Below are 20,290 nucleotides of genomic sequence, written 5' to 3'. Positions count from 1 at the left end.
GGCCTCTTTTCTGCATAAATAATGAATATGGTTGCCAATTTTCTAGTTTTATTTACATTGTTTGTTCTTGATTTTGTTTGTTGTCACAGTAATTTATTGTGCTGTAATATCATGATGTGTTTGCTCCTCTACTCAAAATAATCTGTTCAGTTGATTGTTACCCTTGTTATATTTCACATATCCAGTGTTGAGGTCTGCGTGTGGAATTTTAATGTATTTAGTTTTTGTCTCATGAGTATCATGTGATTTATGCACGTGTGATTTGCCACTATAGCTTAAACAGCAAGCATAAATCATAGATCAAAAGTTATATAAGCTCTATCAGGCTGAGAAAATATTGAACAATGAAAAGCCACACTGCAAAGATTGATTTCTTATTTTCAGTACAAAATATCTCAACCTTCTTAAATCAAGATCGAATTACTAGAGATGCAAAATGACATTAGATATTTGTCACGCTGGGCTGTGCAGACAGAGATGAAGGAGCAGGGAGAGGAGGATATTAAAGTCCCCCTGTGGTGAAAATCCAGCTTTTAATGTTGTTTATATGTCTATGTGGTGTTTTTAATATGCTTTAAGACAAACCATGTGTAAATTCATAAGTCGACACCATTACTGAGTATTTTCTCCTTAAAACTGCAGTGAACCAAAGACAGTCTCAAAAACACAGTTTGAAATCGCTGGTGTTTCTGACGTCACAAACTACCTTGTAACCAATCAGATCAACGTGTGATCGTCAACCAGTGGATCTCTGAGCTGAGTGAGTGAGTGGAGGCGGGGCTCATTTGCATATTCATAGAACCGCATATACTAAATGAGGGAAGAGTGTCGAGTTACATTCAAGATATTTTAAGGCGTGAAGAATTTTTTTCTAGGAAAAAACATTTAAATATGTCATTTTGGTGATCAAAGATGAGTTTTAAAGGGGTCATATAATGCCATTTTTGTACAAGCTAATTTGATTCTTTAGGGTCTAAATTAAAAGTTTGTAATATACTTTAATTAAAAATTCTCATTAGTATTGTAAGAAAACACTCATTTTACCTGGTCAAAAACAGCTCTGTTTTCAGCACACTGTTTAAGTGCATGTGTCTTTAAATGATAATGAGCTTTGCTCACCCCGCCCCTCTGTTCTGTGCGTACACCGTAACACAATAATAACCATAACGCGTCGTTCATTATAAACGTGGGATTATGAATTATATTGAGAACGTCGTACATAGAAAACATGCCGTAATGTACCCTGAGTGTAAACCTTAGCCGCATTCATCGTGAAGCGTGCTAACGATTTGCAAAGATTAATATAAATATTAATATAAAGGTTAATAAAACATTACACTCACTTGTTCTTCTGGAGGTGCAGCAGGAACACGAATAGTTGGTACCGATCCTTTTTTCAGGAGCAGCTTCTTAGCAAAACCAGCTTTATAATGTTACTGAGCCTCGTTTGTAAAGCAGTCTGGTGTGTGAAATGATTCGCGCAAGCATGAAAGCATTGACGTTGATCGTGGGGAATATTACCTTTGAAAACAAACTCTTCAGCGGTTCGGATTTAGGAACATCAAAATGATGCTGTGCTCCTTATTGCACCCAAGAACAGAACACCACAATCGCTTAGACGCCATTCAGCTCATAGACAGTGCTCCAGCGTATCAACTATGACAGCGATGGCGGGTCTGTGTTGAAACGCTGCTGTCAATCAACAATCGTGGGAGGGGCGTCGATTTTGTGACGTCACAAAATCGAACGGCTTGATTTGAGACAGGGGAAAACATATAAGAAGATTTAAAAAAAAACACTGGATGGATTTTTATCATTTTATGATGGTTTTGTACAGGCACTGCCAACACACATTTCAGTACAATTAACTTGTAAAAGTGCATGTACCATTATATGACCCCTTTAAGGGATAAAATTATTGACTACAAGGGGACTTTAATATTAGCTGTTTAACTATTAATAAATAAAGATAATCCAAATAACAGGAATCGCAGGAGTGCAAAGACGTAACAGCTTTGGCTTCAACTCAAAGTCACTGACTAGAGGACAATGGACAGGGCTTAAATACACAAGACAACAACAAATCCAACCAGAAACAGGTGTGCAACATAATTGGTAACCATGGCAACAAATGAAGAGTGGAAACATAGGGAAAAAAGGAAACAGACGGTTGACTGGGTAGGGTTATAGGGGATTGCACTAAGTTTGAGCTATAGCAACAGTGATGCCTGCCTAATAAATAACTAATAACACAGCAGTAAAATGATTGATGTGTTATAGTATAACTGTAATCTCTGTGAGCAGTGTTGAGCAGCATCACTCACCAGCGTGTGTAATTGTGTGTCTGTTAGGTGACTCATGCACCAAAGGTCGAGCAGCAGGGTCAACTCTTGGGCTTGTTCGATGAGAAGGCCTTTCTGTCCAGTAAGCAGCTGAAAGCAGGTGAAGATCCTTACAGGGAACATGCGTTCAACCTGCAGGAGAGCGACCGACTGGGCAGCGAACGCGCCATCCGAGACACACGCCACTATCGGTAATATCTTCATTTGTTAAATATTTGGGCTATTTCAGGCCTTCTGTTATATTAAAATACTGGGTACAACTTTTGATAGACCCACATTAGTTTCCAAGCAATTCACCAAAAATCGACATTATGAAACACCCTAAGATTCATGTAAAAACAGAATACCTCTGTTGTAGACTTAAAAGATAAAAATTTAATATATATATATATGTGCAAATAACTACTAGTAAGTATAAATAATATTTATCATGATTGTCAGGGTAAAATGGGTTTCTCACACAACAGAAAATATCCACTTTTAAACTCAACTCAACTCTAAAGAATCAGTGAATTTTCCCTGAGTGAATCAGAAGACGAGACTTCAATTTCAAGTAAACTTTTAAAATTTCTTAAGTCTTAAATTTCATAAGGTCTCATGCATTTCAAATTTTAGTCTTTGACGTCTACAATAAAGGTTCTCTGTTTTTTTTTACCAGATTACCGTTTTTTCAAAGTGTTGATTTTTGGCATTTTTTTGACTCCTTTCCAAAACACATCTATTTGTCGAAACTTTACTTGCACATGCATGACCCTAAATGAGGAATATTCGCACAATTTCAAGAATTGATATACATAGTTAATACACAGTTTAACCATTGCCCTTAGTCAGGTCAGACGCCATGTTGAATTTAACGCAGATGAAAACGAGGCTGTGAGGGATAGACGTACAGTCTTTACAATGTATAAAGGTCCTATCACATCATTTTCACAACTTACAACTTTTAAAACTCTTTTATGGAGTTATTGTGTACTGATAGTTTATTCGTCAGCTGAAAAATCGGTATGTTGCTTAACAACAGTTTTCATTCCTGTCAAAAATATAATATTTTAACTTATATTAATTATTTGACCATGTTTAAATCCACTCCTTATGGCAATGCAATTGTCTACCATTGTGAGCACAGCCGTGACAATGAAACCCCTGTGTGTGTGTGTTTGCTGCATTCACAGATGTGCCTCTATGACCTTTGACCCTGACCTGCCGCCCACCAGCATCATCATCACTTTTCACAATGAGGCGCGCTCCACCCTGCTGCGCACTATTAAAAGGTAACAGCCTGGACAGAGTCGAACACACACACAGTTTCTAGAGCTGTTCCAGACACATTGAGCTTTACAGCAGCGCTTACATGCATGAAGAGGATAATACCTCCTGTTACCATTGAAGAACCTGCACTTGTTTCCTTTAAGAGCTATTTCTACCCATTTCCAAATCCTTTACTTGCAGATAATATAATATTAATGAAATAAAAAGGCGACTTATGTGCACTTAAAATGAGCACACTTTAATGAGCTTTTTGTAATAGTCAAATTAAAAGTTTTACTTTAAATGACATAGTACAAGTACACTTATTTTGATGTACTGACTAATATACTAAAGCACATTTAAAGAACTTGATTATAATTTTAAATGTAGCGTTTTATTTGATATAACATTTAAAGTTAAAGAGGACCTATTATGCTTTTTTTCCATGTTCATCTTTCTTTGGTGTGTGTAATGTTGCTGTGTGAGCATGAAAAATCCAAAGTCCCTCCAGCGGGAGTTCTCCTCTACATCAGTGTCAGTGTTTCTGAACTTCTGAAACGCCTCCATTGTAGTCTTGAGTTTCTTCTGGGAACGAACACGTCACAATATTCCTCATTTAAATAATTAATATGCAGAATAAAGGGGCGGGGCCTGGTTTAGTTAGTTAGTAGTGTGTTGAAACTGGCGGTTATGGTAAGGGACGGGACATTTCCCAAACACACTCGAAGCACTTGACCAATCACAACGCACTAGTCCAGCCGACCAATCAGAGCACAGTGTGCTTTTCAGGAGGAGGAGCTTCATAGAGACAGGAACTAAACAGAGCGTTACTGACAGACTGGGAAGAGAGGAGCTGCAACAATGGAGAATATGGGGAAAATAATGTGTTTTTTGAACAAAACCTATTCTAATATAGCCCAAAAACAAAATCAAGACTTTGTAAAAGGGAATAATATCGCCTCTTTATTATAATTTAAATGTACTATATTGCAATTTCAATATAGTGTAAATATGAACATATTTAAATACATGACATACAAGTTTCAATATGAGTGGATTAGATTACTTCTAGATTACCACAAATGCTTGTCTTTTCATTCAGCAGTGCATGTTAAACATATTTCAAAGACAATAGAAATAATTATGAAAGTTCATATAAAGATGTACTTAAGTGGGTCAAGAAAAGCATTCTAAAGTTCTATTATTTGCTTTTGAATTAAATTTAAACTATAATACATTTTCATTTAACATCACATTCAGTACATAATAACAAGTCGTCTTTTTAAAAGTCTGCTAAAGTGCAGTTCTTCTTCACAAGGCATTTTGCTATGCGATAACCGTGGATTTATAGACATCTGTTAGGGTGTTACGAGGTGCGCAAGTAAAAAGAGCCCAACCACGCCTGCATAATTTAAGGTTTCATTCATGTCTGTAACAACAGTGCAGGACAAGTTACACACTGAAGTTTAATACTTAGGTTAAGGTTTAACGCGTTAGCCTTTTTATATGGATGTATGTTGTTATTCACCCTGTTCTTTTGTTTCAGTGTACTAACGAGAAGCCCGCCTCATTTGATACAGGAGATTATTCTCGTGGACGACTTTAGCTCCGACCGTAAGTAGAGCTTCATTTCATTTCATACACACACACACACACACACACACACGAAAGCACTGTATGAAAGCACTGAATGATGACAAAGTGTTTCCTGCATTTGTGTGTGCTCATATTTGACCTTTGAGGACGCATTAGCTGTAGTTCTTCATAAATATTGCTCATTCTATGTTCATCTATGAGCCAAGACTGAACCCGGCCCTGCTGTTGTCATGGTGAGGAAACAAACGGCACAATCAGAACTGCAGCTCTGTTGTGATTAATGTTGTGGAGCGACAGAGAGACATGAATTTGGCAAATGTTATTTTTCCCTTTACAGTGATCATGTGTTGAGCTTAGGCAGTGCTTTATTCAAAAACACACACACGCACGCACGCACGCACGCACGCACACACACACACACACGCACACACACGCAGAGATGCAAACAACTGAAAATGAGATAAGACTGCACTACTGATTGCTTCAAGGGTTCATGTCTGATGAATTGTCAGGTTTCTGAACTAAATTCTGGTTAGATTTGCTTATCTAGAGCAGTCTTTACAGTGCTAATCATATACAGTGAATACACTGCAAAACTGATTGGTCCCACTTTATATTAGCTGTCTTTAACTACTATGTACTTATGTAAAAAAAAAAAAAAAAAAGTTAGGTACAATGTGCTTATTGTGTTCAACTTGCGCTGCTATTTGGTGGTATAGGTTTAAGGGTTGGTTAAGATGTAAGGGAAGGGTTAAAAGTATCATTATAGATGTAACTACATACAGATATATTTTTTTTAACGTGTGTACACAATAAGTGCACTGGATCAATAGATTAATATAAATGTTAGTACATATTTAAATCGTCCAAATGATTTTTGTCTTGTTATTCAGTACAAATATCTAAATATTCTTAAATCAAGATAGATTTACTAGAGATGCAAAATGACATTAGATATTAAGTCTTGCTTTCTGAAAAAAAAAAATGGATTAAAATTAAGTGAGTTTATGCTTAAAACAAGAACAAAATGCCAATGGTGTGATTTTTCTTAGCCCATTGACATACTTTTTTTTTCTTGTTTTAAGCATAAACTCAATAAATGTTGATATTTTTTTCAGAGAGCAAGACTTTTTGCTTCTCTTGTAAATGTATCGTGATTTAAGAGTGTTTAGATATTTGTACTGAAAAAAGACACAAATACTAAAGTAAGAAAATTATTATTGCATATACCACGCCCTATCTTGCACCCAGCGCAATTGACTTTGTACACCGACGCATGTATCATTCCTATTTTGCACCCGACGCACAGCGGACTTTTCCCTCCACAGACGCACGCCGGTAAATTAGGGAATGAACTTGCGCTCCCGGGGGGCGGTTCAGTGCAAAGAGGAGGCGTGTTCCGGCGCAAACGTTCCCTGGTGCTATTTTGCAGTTTCAGAAAACAATTCCACCACAGACCAGGAGAAACCTAGTCTAAAGTCAGTGGAGCGTTATTCAGTGGCGCGTTCAGATGCTATTTTAAGGGCGCATGCTTGGCCATAATGTAGCGTGTTCACAACGCGCATACACTTTGCTTCTCTCATCTACACACAGACGCAGCAGTTTTCATTTTTGCAAACCATACATAATTACAAGGAAAAATATTCCACACGAGGGAAATCAATGTGGTGTCCATGAAGATGTGAAAAAATAGGCATAAATCTAGCTTACACATTTACCCAAATTATTATACGCCTGTTTAACCGAAGCTAATTTGGGTGGGTTTCTCCATCCCCAATGTCACTTCTCTGTGTTTTACGGCCCTGGCGAGAACGTCGGTCTCCTCGGCTGTGAACCGCTCCTGGCTGCGCCTGGCAAATCCGCCATTATAATAGCAATCCTCCATGGAACAAGCGCGCCTGCTCTTAAAGGGAATGTGAGATGTCGCTCTGATTGGTTTATTTCACGTTACGCCCAAACCACACCTATGAATAATGAAGCTACTTCAGACCAACCCATATTAGATTTGCATCGAGCGCAAGAGTCATTTATCCCACCGGTATAATAGCAACAGCGCCCGAGACCCGCCCACAAAGTTACTTGCGTTTCGCGTTTGATACTTGCATTTCAGATCGTTAAAATAGGACCCACTGTTTTATAATGTGTGCCTACAGCCTCTGGCAAACTTTAAATATAACTGGACTAAAGCTATAAAGATTTCACTGACCTCAGACATGCCCAAAGATTAGAAGTTGTGAGTTTATTTCAAAGCATGTTAAACTAACACAATGAGTTTGTTCAGAAGTTTGCAGGCTGATTTTTGCTTAGTTCAAGGCATTGTATGTAATTTGTTGAGTTTTGCAAGACCTGCATCTAGTCAGGCTCAAACAGTCCGTATCTTGAACTGTATATTTGTCCTTGTTATCAGAGTCAGAGGAATATGTGTTGCTCGGCACATCTGGATGGAGGAGTGCAGGGTTGTTGGCAGGACAGAAAGCTCCTCAATAATTTAAACGAGCTTTTAGTTTATTGCTGGATAAACTACAAAATGCGCCAGGTTTGATGAATGATTTACTGATAAAAAATTACCTCACACAAAAGAAATGGTATTAATGTTAACAGGTTATTGTCCCTGTTCATTTTGGTTCAGGTTTGTCACAAAACATGATTTCTTATTTTATACAACTTGAAATTAAAAAGATTATTTAAATTTTTTTAATGATATTTAATGCATCAACTCCCGATTTTTTTTTTTTTCAGCCGAACCCCTTTGATCTAAAATAATGACTTGCAGTACCTATTGAGATTTTAAGTAAATATTTCAATAATTTACACAATCGCATATTCAATTTTCCATAAATGCTTTCCAGTACATTTAGCAGCACACTTTAACCATATTTCAAAGACGATCAAATTATGCAATTACATATAAAGATGTACTTAAGACCTTCTTAAGTGGGTCAATAAAGCACTCTTAATTAAATTTGATATAAAATTAAACTATAATACATTTTAATTTAATTGCAATTAACATGCAATTAAGTGTCTGGAAACATCACATTCAGTTTGCACTTAAGTAGTCTATGCTTTTCGCAGTTCTCTATTAATAGTTACATTGCACGTAGGTAAACAAACTGAACATTATTGTAAGGTGTTGTCAAAATTGTGATGGAAATGAAAGAAATGTACATACAAAGCAACTTTTGGATTGCTATCAGTGAAGCAAGATGCTTTTCCCCACACAGTGCCATTACTGAATCCACCAGCCAAAGCTTGACAACCCTCTCAATATCAGATCATGTACATGCAGATGGGGGTGTTGATCATGGGGGCGAGGAGCTTCGGAGGTTTAGCTCTAGCCAGCTGTCCTGATCAGGTTTCTGCGTGTATTTGTGAATGGCCATGATTATTCAATGTAATTACCTCCAACAAATGAGCCTCAGAGGTGCCAGCTAGCAGCTGTCCTGACGGGTTCACTGCACCGGTTTGAAACACTGCCAGGCTTCATGCTGTAGCTGCAACGTTTTCATTCTGCTGGACATGTAAACCTGCAAATGAGCAAATGTGTTCTGAAGGGTAAGGCAGGATTTTCACTGCACCTTTAAAATCCTGTTAACGCTAGTCTTAACACACCTGAACTCCTCTTTCATTAGCAGGACACTTAGTAGATTTCTTGCTTTTTCACGCTGTATATCTCATTTTAGTGCTGTTTTTTTTTTTTTTTTATGATTATTTATTTATTTTTTCAAGGTTGAACATGGTCCACAAGTGCGACCACAAATAACTATGTACAAGACCAGGGTTTGCTTGTAAATTAAAAAATATATATTATTTATAATAAATAAATGAATAACTTAGGGGGATTTTAGTGCTGTTTTTTAAGGCAAGTATTGCTATTGCTACTGATTATACTTAGGCTTAGTGATTAGAGAGTCAGACTGGTAACCTGAAGGTTGCGGGTTTAAATCTCAATACTGAAGTGACTGAGATTCCCTTTGAGCAAAGCACCAAACCCCCAATCGCTCCCCGGGCGCCGCAGAAAAATGGCTGCCCACTGCTCACACTGTGTGTGTGTGCTCGGCTTGCAGTGTGTGTGTGTGTGTGTGTTCACTTCTCACTACTTCTAATGTGTGTGCACTAACTTGAATGGTTTAAATGCAGAAGACTAATTCTGAATATGGGTTACCATTCTTGGCCTTCACATGTCACTTTCACTAAATTTAAGAGTATTAAACTCGTTGAGTTGAGAGTTTTGTGAAGGAGGGCCACTAGTAGAGAGCCTTTGAGCTATGTTAATGATCACTATGATTTAGTGGTTTTCAATTTGCATAACAGTGACTGCAAAATATGTATTTTAGGTTTGGGAATGGCATGTTTTGATGTTTGGAGTATGATCATTGGGCTACTTTTGGTCTATTTTTGATTGGCCATTGGGCTAGTTTTGTTATGCAGACCTGGCAACCCTAAACTCATTTCTCACTGCTGGGTCAGTCCTTCTCAAGTGGTTCAATGAAGATTACATGACCATTTTTTTAATTTTCCTTTTTTTCTTTTTTTTTTATGATTATTGATGACCTCTATGTATTGCTATTGTAAAAGCACCAGTTTTATATTTTTGTGTTACGTGTTTTAACCACAACAGCTGTCTTTGTGTCATGCCGCACAACACATTTTGGTTAAGCGGACATTTACGGAAATCTCAAATATCTTGGATGGTCCGAGCTCCTTGAAACAAAAAAACAACAACTGATCTTTAGTCCACGTTTCAAGGTACTTTTTGCACTTTTTTTTCCCCTGAGACTTGACAAGTCCAAATGTAATGATCAGGGGTCTCATTTATAAAGCGTGCGTACGCACAAAACGGGGCTGGAAACGTACGTACGCCAGTTCCCACGCAAAGGTTGTGATCTATAAAAAACAAACTTGACGGGAGAATGTGCGCACCTTTAAGCAAACTTTGAGCCGTGCGTACGCACATTCTGGAGACAAAGGGAATTGGCGACACCGATGGTGAGCTGGAGTTAAGTGTCTTTTTGGTCACTTTTAGACAGAGAATCTAAAGAAAATTAAACATATACAGAAAGATAATACAAATATAATTTCACTCACCAAGCCTGTCACTTGAAGCAAATATCCATCCCTTCTTAAATGTCCGCGCAGCGAGCGCGTTGGGCCGATTAGTGAAACTGACGCAAATAACAGTTTAAATAAATAAAATAATGATTTAAACTGATGTTTTACTTCTGATATAAACATTTAGATTAAATATGCCATTCAAATTAATGGAGTTAAACACTTAAACATGAAATCATTAGGCCTACTGAGAAGTTACAACATTTTTTATATTCAAATTCAATCAATAGAAATATTTGTTGTGGATGCGGTGTTTTTGAACACTTTTCCTCTGGCTTGCTGTGTTTTAATGTTTTAACCACAGAGATAATTGCTTATCATGATAATACCAGATTGTCTGAGAAAATAGTTTCGTGCAAATAATGCCCAAGGCCTATCTGTTTCCATTAAAAATAGAAATCAATTAAAAATACAATTCGGCCAGTGGAAAAGATTGAGAAAAACTTTCTCTGAAATGTATTTTACACTATTTGATTTATGTATTCAAAAACAAGGCAAGGATAGGCAACTACTTGATTTTTATTAATGTAATGTGTCTTGTACCGATAAACGTTATCACGTGGATGAATAATCATATGCAAATGATATGCAGATGAGCATCTGCATAGTAAAACTAGGCGTTGCAAGCTCCATATATGGTTATTTCGGGGAGGAGACGCATGTGCGCACAATCTTCCGCTGACTGGGATTTATAAAGTGAATTCTGCGCAGGTTCTGGCGTACGAACGGTTTTATAAGTCTGAATATTTTTTTGCGTACGCCATTTTTGGCTTTCGGGCGCACGTACACTTTTAGTAAGGTTCCTACGCACAGTTTTATAAATGAGACCCCAGGATTGCTCAAGTTTTACTTTTCTAATTTTCCAATTTTTTTAGGGAGTAAAGTTAAGTATATAGTGCACATGTAGTCTAAAATTAGTTTTGAACCATGACACAAAGAAGCCGTTGTTTAACAAAGAAAAAAAAAACTTGTTTTGCAATACCAACACATAAAGGTTAAAAAACCTGAAAATGAATGGTCAAGGAACCATCTTTACAATTTTTGGACCACTTGAAATGGACTTACCCTGTTTGGTATACAGGCATGAATGAAACCTCAGATCATGAGGGTTTTTGAGGAAAGGTGTGCTGTTACATAGATGGAGGAATCATGGAAGAAGACTTGCTGGTGAGCTCTTTGGCTTGAATCATGAATCATAAAAATTGTATTTACTAAATAACACGGAATGTCACAGAACTTGGCAAAATTTTGATGAATAAATCAAAAGTCCCTGTATTAGGTAACACTTTAATTAGGTGCATTATTAGGTAACACTTTATTTTAAGATGACGCAATTACATATGTTATATCTACTTACTATTGTAATAACAGCATTATATTCATAATTACTAGTAACTAACCCCAAACCTAGCCCCATTAGCCAATCACAGACATATCCGATGAGCGTGTGAACACAATGGCCAATCAGAAGTGTTTACGATTCCGCTCAACAGCGCTCAAAGCGTCACAATTTAAAAATGTCAGTACCGACTTGGTACCAAGTCGTGAGTCCTGACGCTTTCAAACCTTGATCCCTGAGAGCTACTTCTCGAAAGGGAGGTTGATGCACACCATGAAATTGTGTGCCTGACTGTCCTCTAGGCTCTCAGCAGGCGCTTCTATTTCTATTTTCACTTCTATTCAGGAGGTCTGACAGGCCATTCGCCTCATCTTCCCTCACAAGTGATTCCTCCCTCCCTGCAAGAACGCTGCTTCAGGGCACCGAAAAGACCAATTCAATCAAAATGATTCCTCTGTTAGACTTGGTGGCAGCGTGGCAACGTCTGCCTGATGTCTCTAAGTGGGTTTTGAATACTTTAATGAAAGGTTACAGGATTCAGTTTGCCTGGTGGTGGTGGATGATGCTACCAAAAGCATGGAGCGAGCACGAACTGTGCCGCAGAATTTGGGAAAAATATACATGTGAATTTGGGGGAAAAAACAGATTTCATAGGGCCCTATGTAAGCAATCACCTAGCAACATCCTAGCAACCACCCAGAAGATGCTTGCAACCTTAAAAGCAACATGGTAAAACACTCCGAACACCGTAGCGATCGCATCCACCACAGCGCCTAGCGTTATAGTGAGTTGCACTGATTTAAGCAAAAAATCTGTCGTGATGCTGTATATTCCTTTGTAATTAACACTGAATATCAATTCCACACATTTAATTTCCTCATGCAAAACAAATTCCGACAACAAACCACACACATGTTTCTGAGACACATGCTATCTGCCAACCACAGTGTGAATGTGGTCCTGAGATCATCATGACATCTGGATTAGAGTGAGTGTGACTTGACTTTTGTCCTCACAGTAATCTGTGGTTAATCCTCCCCCATCACCATCTGCCACTCTTCCTCTTCACCGTCTTTCTCTAACACATGCAACACACACACACACAAACACACCTTGTATATGCAATACAAACCATAAGAAGCTTTTCGGCACATAGAAACAGAGATGCAATTCTAATTCTGAATAGGGAATTCTGGTTCTGATTCCTCTTAAAAATTATTTCCTTAATGATACCTTAAAAAAAATTACTCTATTTTTCCTCAAATAGCTTTGGGGAATATAAGAGACTTCTTTCAAAAACATTAAAACATCTTTCAAAATCTTAATTACCCCTAACTTTTGAGTGGCAATGTATCATGGTTTCCTCAAAAATATGAAGCAGCACAACTGTTTTCAACATTGGTAATAATAAGAAATGTTTCATGATTAGAATGATTTCTGAAGGATCATGTGACACTGAAGACTGGAGTAATGATGCTGAAAATACAGCTTTGATCACAGGAATAAATTAATTATTTTAAAACATGTTCAAACAGAAAACATACATTTATTAAAACAGTTATTTTTAATTTATATACACATAGTCTATCATCACATTCAATTAAAGCTCGAAACTCCGCAAAACCATAATTCCCTTTGCCCTGCTGAACATTTTCTAGGGATATTTTCAGCGTTCCGTCCACTTCAGCAAAAGAATGCAGATGTTCAATAACCATTAGTGCAACCGAGCACAATGCAAATCATTCAATTAAAATTGAGCCAGTTCTGCTTCCGGATTCCTGGCTTGTCAGTGGGTTTAGTTTTCACTGCGGTTCCTCTAGAGGTCTAGATTTACCTGATGTGTGATCAAGCTGTAATTAATCCTTCCTCTTCCAAAGTCAGCCGCGGACACGGCTTATGTGTGTGTGTGTGTGTGTGTGTGTGTGTGTGCGTTTGTTTCATTCACGGATTGTTTATGTGTATCTTGTCTGTTACATTTTGACCTGTTTATTACTGTAAAATGATCATGTTGAAATGATGTTGATATGCACGTCACACCCTTGGGATGTTTGTTGGTGTATTCTGGGAAATCTGATGTCTCTCTCTCTCTCTCTCTCTCTCTCTGTAGCTGATGACTGTCGACTGCTCGCTCAGATCCCAAAGGTGCGCTGCCTGAGAAATGAACGCCGGGAAGGTACGTGTGAAATGAGAGGAGTGGAGACACGCTCATATATACTGAGATAAAACATGAATGTTTTATGTTGAATCCGTAAATGCTGTACAATTATTGGACAGATATTTAAGCAATTCAGAATTCATATCTCCCCTGCGCATATTTTTCTTTCTTATGCACTTGTACCGTTTTTAATCATACACTGTAAAACATTGTAATCTGCAATTGTTGCCTTAAAGTGCTATTTCTACCTGATTTACCACCTAAAATTTTTTTTGTTGATATAAATTAAAAGATATTATATATATATATATACATATACTGTATATATATATATATAATCTTTTTTTATTATATATTAAATAATATAATAAAATTTACTAATAACATTATAATAATATAATCATATTTTTCACTAGAATAAAACCATTTAATTTTACCTTTTTTTCAGTGTGCTAAACAAACAAACAAATAAACAAACAAACATACATAAAGAATTACAGTTTCCAACAGGAATAATTCACATAAAAAACGTTTAGGGGAAATTGTATATGCCTCTTTGAAGAAGACACACTACTGTTTAAAAGTTTGTTTTTTAAAGAAATTAATACTTTTATTCAGAAAGGATGCATTAAATGTATCAAAAGTGACAGTAAATACTTTGTTACAAGTATTTCAAATAAATGCTCAAAATAATCATGTAAAAAATGTATCACGGTTTCCAAAAAATATTAAGCAACTGTTTTCAACATTGATAATAAAATATATTAAAATAGAAAACAGTTACTTTAAATTGTAATAATATCTGACATTATTACGGTATTTTTGATCAAATAATGCAGCCTTGGTGAGCAGAAGAGACTTCTTTCAAAAACATAAAAAAATCTCAGCGACCTCAGACTTCTGAACTGAAGTGTATATCTACTTAATGTTTATGCTTAATCAGCATTAATGAGGACATTAGCATATAGATGATGGACTTAAAGCTGACAGACATGGACTAAATGCCACAAAACTCCCATTTAGATTTCACATGAGAAACAACCCAGTAATTTACTGAGTGAACTGATGAGCTTGATTTGTGCGCTTGTTTGTTATGGGAAAATGAAGTTATGTGTAATGAATGTGCTTGTCTGTGGGTGTCGATCAGGTCTGATCCGGTCTCGTGTCCGAGGAGCGTCTGCGGCGTCGGCCTCCATCCTCACGTTCCTGGACAGTCACTGTGAGGTCAACACAGACTGGCTTCAGCCCATGATCCAGAGAGTCAAAGAGGTGCGTTTGATACACTCTCTGCCATACGTGCAACCCTTACGCACGGCATCACTAACAGCGCCTTCATGTTTTATTTTTAGTCAGACTACTCAGCCACCCGAGCACAAACACCTCATAGATCATCACTGTGCCATTATATACAAAGATTATCTATAAAACACTTTCAGGCCCCGTTTACACCTGATATTAAGATGCGTTTTGGTCGATCGGATCACAAGTGGACGATGCTAAATACAGGTCTAAAAAAGGTTTTGAGCTTGTCCACTTTCAACCACTTCCAGAGGTCGTCGAGAACGCATTCGACCGGATTGCTTTCGCAGTGTAAACGCTCATGTGATCGAGTGTGTTCAGACAGCCACAAAAGACCGTCTTCTCTCCGTCTACTGATCTCATGCGTAACATTATGAGAAGAGCTCTAGCCAGACGGGGTTTAAACTTTGGTTTGAAGATGAAAACGTATCAAGCACAATGTTCTTTCATCATTCCTGATTTCTAACACACACTCACAGCGTTCGGCTGGTCTTGTGTCTGTCAAAGCAGAAACTAAAGCTCTGTGTGTTTTTCCGTCATCTCCAGTCGTGTTCATATGTAAATTGTGTGAGCTTATTTCATCCTTTAGATGAAAGATCTGAAAAAGCCCATACATTGACCCTCCCCTCGAAGAAATCAGGACAGAAGTGGCCGGAAGTGGACAAAAGAGACGGATTAAAACACCAGGTGTAAACGGGAATGTGTCTCGCTTGTCTACTTGTGATCCGACTGACCAAAACGCATCTTAATACCAGGAGTAAACAGAGCCTCTAATGCATAACAGTTTATTTCTTTATTATTCAAAATATAATAAATGCCTTCCCTTATTTATGTACAGTAACTCTGTAATGAAAGTCCACTGAGGCGAGTTGCAGCTGAACCCATGTGCAGTTTATTTACAATAATCCAAAATGAGCAAAACAAAGAGACTTGGACTTTGAAAGACATGAAACTATAAAAGTGAGCCAAAACCCAAATCAATGTGACAAACTCAAAACATGCAAATACCAATAAAATGGCAAAGTATTACATTAGAAAAATTATATTATATCTGCTCCAGAGTGATAGTTATTTATTAAAAACGTTAGTTATCAGTGGTTTTCAACTAGTGGGTCGCAACCCATTTTTGAGTCGCAGATCTGTTCTGATAGTGCAAGACAACAGGGATGAAACAGTGCTAAATACCAATAAAATTAAACCAGCCAAATATTCATCTATTGTTAGGAAATAAATATGATCTTTTAAAACACTTAAAACACGGGAAAACACTTCCCGTATACACTACCGGTCAAAAGTCTGGAATAATTACTATTTTCAGTCTCTTATGGTCACCAATAAAGCATTTATTTGATTAAAAATACTGTAGCGGCAGTAATATTGTGAAATATTATTACAAATGTAAAATAACTGTGTGAATATATAGTAAAGTGTAATTTATTCCTGTGATCGAAGCTGAATTCCAGCATCATTACTCCAGTCTTCAGTGTCACATGATCATTCAGAAATCAGTCTAATGATGATTTGATGATCAATTATTACCAGTTATTATTGGTTCTCAATTATTAATAATTGTTCTTATTATTATCAATGTTGAAAATGTTTTTTTGCTGCTTCGTTTTGTGTGTGTTTGGAAACTGCAATACAATTTTTCTTTTAAATTGTAATAACATTTCACAAAATTATGTTTTTTGATCAAATTTTTTGATCAAATAAATGCAGCCTTAGTGAGCAGAAGAAAAAACATTAAAAAAATCGTAATTACTCTAAACTTTTGACCGGCAATGTAGTTTGTTGTTTACATCAAACATGTCAAAGTTTGTCCAGTTAGTCAGGTATTCTCCAGACATCACGCAGACAGTCTGTGGAGGAACGTCAGAAGTGTGTGTAGCTTACGAGCAACACTGATCATCTCTGATTTAGAGCAGTGCTTTCTTCAGGAATCATATTTTACATCGGTTTGCGTCATCAAGTCATGACGCAAACCGCACTACAATTATTTACTGTACAAAATTAAACACAAACGTCCCAAATCTGAAACAGGCAAAACCGAACGCAAAGTGATTGACGTTTTGGAAAATTGACTATAAATGTCATTTGAATTGTGATGCTCTCAGCACAAAACACATTATGTCATGATTATCATCACTGCGTGAGCCTGTCTTTAATGTAGTCGAGATTTGTTATTAGATTTGTTCACAATTTCAGAGGATGATGCATGTCATGCAATAACCTGCTAATTTGACTAGCTTCTAACTGGTGACACATGATTTTGCACAATTACTGGAGTATAATCAGATTTTTTACTTGAGTCCGTGACCCATCAGAATGAACTTGTGACCGGAGAGCATTAAAGGGCATTAAAATACTCGGTATTGTGTTTTAGATAGTTGTGTGTTGTGTCAGGACGTTTTAATACACTCTCGGCCTTCGTGACCTCTGCAGCAAATCACGGTGTTTCAGAGTCAGTGTGAGTGTTGAGAGTCAGTGAGTCATGATGGCCTGAATCCAGTCTGGTTCTTCAGAGGGATATTTTCCCAGAATCCGAGCGAGAGGAAAGCAGTTTGTCTTCTCACAGCTGCACCATGCAGACTCTCTCGTCCTAAATCATCAAGAGTGATTATCATCTTCGTCTTCATCATCATCATCATCATCATCATCTACTCAACTGCTGTCCTCCAGCATTAGAGCTGTAACTGATCTTGTTTGTGCTACAGACATTGATACAGAATGATTTTTCAGATGGAAATATTATATCAAAATGTATTTTTTATATATAGTTTATTTGACTAGAATCTGTTTAATACACTCCATGAATGTCCCTATTTCTTTTACGTTTTTTTACTCAGAGGTTATTTTTTTTATACTTTTTGTGATCGCTTTGTGTTTGTGGTTTTCTCAGTCAAACACTATAAGCCGACGCACGTCTGATTAATCAGAGAACTGACGACATACACTGAGAGAAACACACTGTTCAAACAACACTGTGAAAGTGTTCAGTGTGTGAAGTCTTGAGCCGCACTCAGTCTGACTCTTCAAACTTCAACAGACTAACAGCTTCTAATGGATATGAGCTAGAAAAATGACACAGCAATTTGAATTTTGTACATTTGTGGCATATTTTTATGGATCTGCATTTATAAACAGCAGATTTGGTGAAATTAGTTAAAATATTTAGTTATGAAATTAAAGAAATTACAAAGTTTGCAGCTAAAGAAGAAAATCAAATTCTAAATAAAAATTTCATTTTAGAATCTGAATGATACAAATGTTTAAAAATACAAATCTGTTAAATATGCCTCAAAAACAATTAGTTAAATGTCACATTTTATACAATTCAGATTTACAAAATGTAATTATTCTGGATCCATAAAAATAACAGTTTGTAAATATATTTACAATAGTAAATGTCCATTTGAAATTGAAAGGAAAAAACTAATATTCTTATTCTAGAGTAAAACATCATTTAAACGTACTCACCTTGTTTGGACACTGTACTCAAGATATGTAATTTCAGTCAATTTCAGTCAAGATATGTAATTTCAGATAACACAGTTTTAACAAACAAACTTGTAAACTTAATGTGATTCATACATGAATGAAACAGTTAAGATTACTGTAAAAGTACTAATAAAACTAAGGAGTTTTAGATACACAATCACCAGTTTTATATGTTTATCATCAAGAAATCCAATGTTTCAATCTCATATGTTGAAACTCGTGTCCACAGCAATCCATATTTTAATCATGTTCATACTTTTTAACTGAATTCATGATTTTTACAATGAACAGATTTGTGCAGATTCTAATTTAAACCTTTTGAATAACTGCATTAAAAAAATGATTGATGCAGATAATTAAAAATAAACTTGGGCATAATTACATGCAATTAACCCTCAACCAAACTCTCATCGTAAAGTGTAACCAAAAATTGACAAGCCATGGACAGCTAAGTGGAGTGTCCTAATGTTGTTTATGATTGTCAAATGCTGTATGAATTTATGAATCTATGTGGGATATGTTGCAGATGGATTTCTGGGTCCCCCTCCACACACACACACACACACACACAGACTGCAGCTCTGAGCACAGAGTTCAGTGTCTTTGCGTAGAGCGCCAGCTCTAATTGAAAACATTTGATTTTCTTATGCAGTTGTAATATGAACTTCCCCCGCACAAGTTTTTTTTAATGTGACACACGCTTACAGTACAGGCTCATAATAGTTTTATGCACAACTGTACTCACACAGCAGCAAACCATATTTCAAATGAGTATATGTTACCTATTTCAATTTATATCTTAATTAAATCTACTTATGTAATATATGTGTTATTTATGTATCTGTTATATTACCTTGGCATTAAAACCGAGGGGGTTTCTAGTTCAGCTGCTGAGGGAGGGCGAGACTTTCTCTTTCTCTCTTCTGACTGCCACAATCCATCTCTCTATAATTTGATCCTCTTTTGGAAAGTTGTGAAAAACAAACACAATAGAAAGTTGCTGTTAAAGAAAATGGAGGAATAATATTTGTTATGGTCTGCTCTACAAGTTTACGCTGCTATGCTGTAGTTCACTCTGAAAAGTGTGCTGCTGAAACCAGACTTAAAGTGGTCCGCTGGTGTCCTGGACTGGCCATACTGGATTGTTACAAAAGAAAACATGTGGGGTGGAGACTTCGTTCTATGCACTGGGTGTTGATTGGATGTTGAGATGTGGGTGTGACATGCAAAAGGGGGGGAGTTTAGGTGCACTAAATGATTGGCATGTGTCGACATTTTGATTAAAGTCATAGACAACACAAAAAAAAACATATTCAACACCAGACACTGAACTGAAAGAGCTCAAGGCTTAAATACACTGGGAACTTACAGTTTTTCTTGATTGCTTAAACACTAGAACCAGCAGGCTTTTGAACAAACATTTCAAAACCATAACGCCATTTATCAAAAAGCACACCCATTTCCCTTAACTATAAACACTATTCCCTGTTTTGACACATGAGTCAGATTTGTTGAACTGTCACTGAAAAACTCTACACACAAATCCCTTCATTTCTCATTGCCTACACCATGTTGTCAGTTAGAATGCACCAGCATTCAATATTGTTCACTCAAGTCAGCACAGCTTCAGCTCAGTTAGCACACAATTACCCAAGAGGAAACACTAAGAGTCAACATTTAACACACATCAATCAGAACCTT

General features: G+C 36.8%; 1 protein-coding gene across 1 annotated transcript in view; it reads left to right on the top strand.

The window, feature by feature from the left end:
* Window positions 1–20,290, top strand: part of galnt16 (UDP-N-acetyl-alpha-D-galactosamine:polypeptide N-acetylgalactosaminyltransferase 16) — a 56,744-nt gene that overhangs the window by 6,255 nt on the left and 30,199 nt on the right. Inside the window, exons 2-6 of the mRNA XM_084096248.1 lie at window positions 2,352–2,533; window positions 3,515–3,613; window positions 5,137–5,204; window positions 13,745–13,810; window positions 14,940–15,061. Coding sequence (XP_083952374.1) covers window positions 2,352–2,533; window positions 3,515–3,613; window positions 5,137–5,204; window positions 13,745–13,810; window positions 14,940–15,061 — 537 coding nt within the window. The remainder of the gene's footprint in view (window positions 1–2,351; window positions 2,534–3,514; window positions 3,614–5,136; window positions 5,205–13,744; window positions 13,811–14,939; window positions 15,062–20,290) is intronic.

Source organism: Abramis brama, assembly GCF_963993115.1.
Source record: "Abramis brama genome assembly, chromosome: 21".
NCBI lineage: Eukaryota > Metazoa > Chordata > Actinopteri > Cypriniformes > Leuciscidae > Abramis > Abramis brama.
Note: the sequence above shows the minus strand (reverse complement) of the source record. Positions and strands in the feature narration are given on the sequence as shown.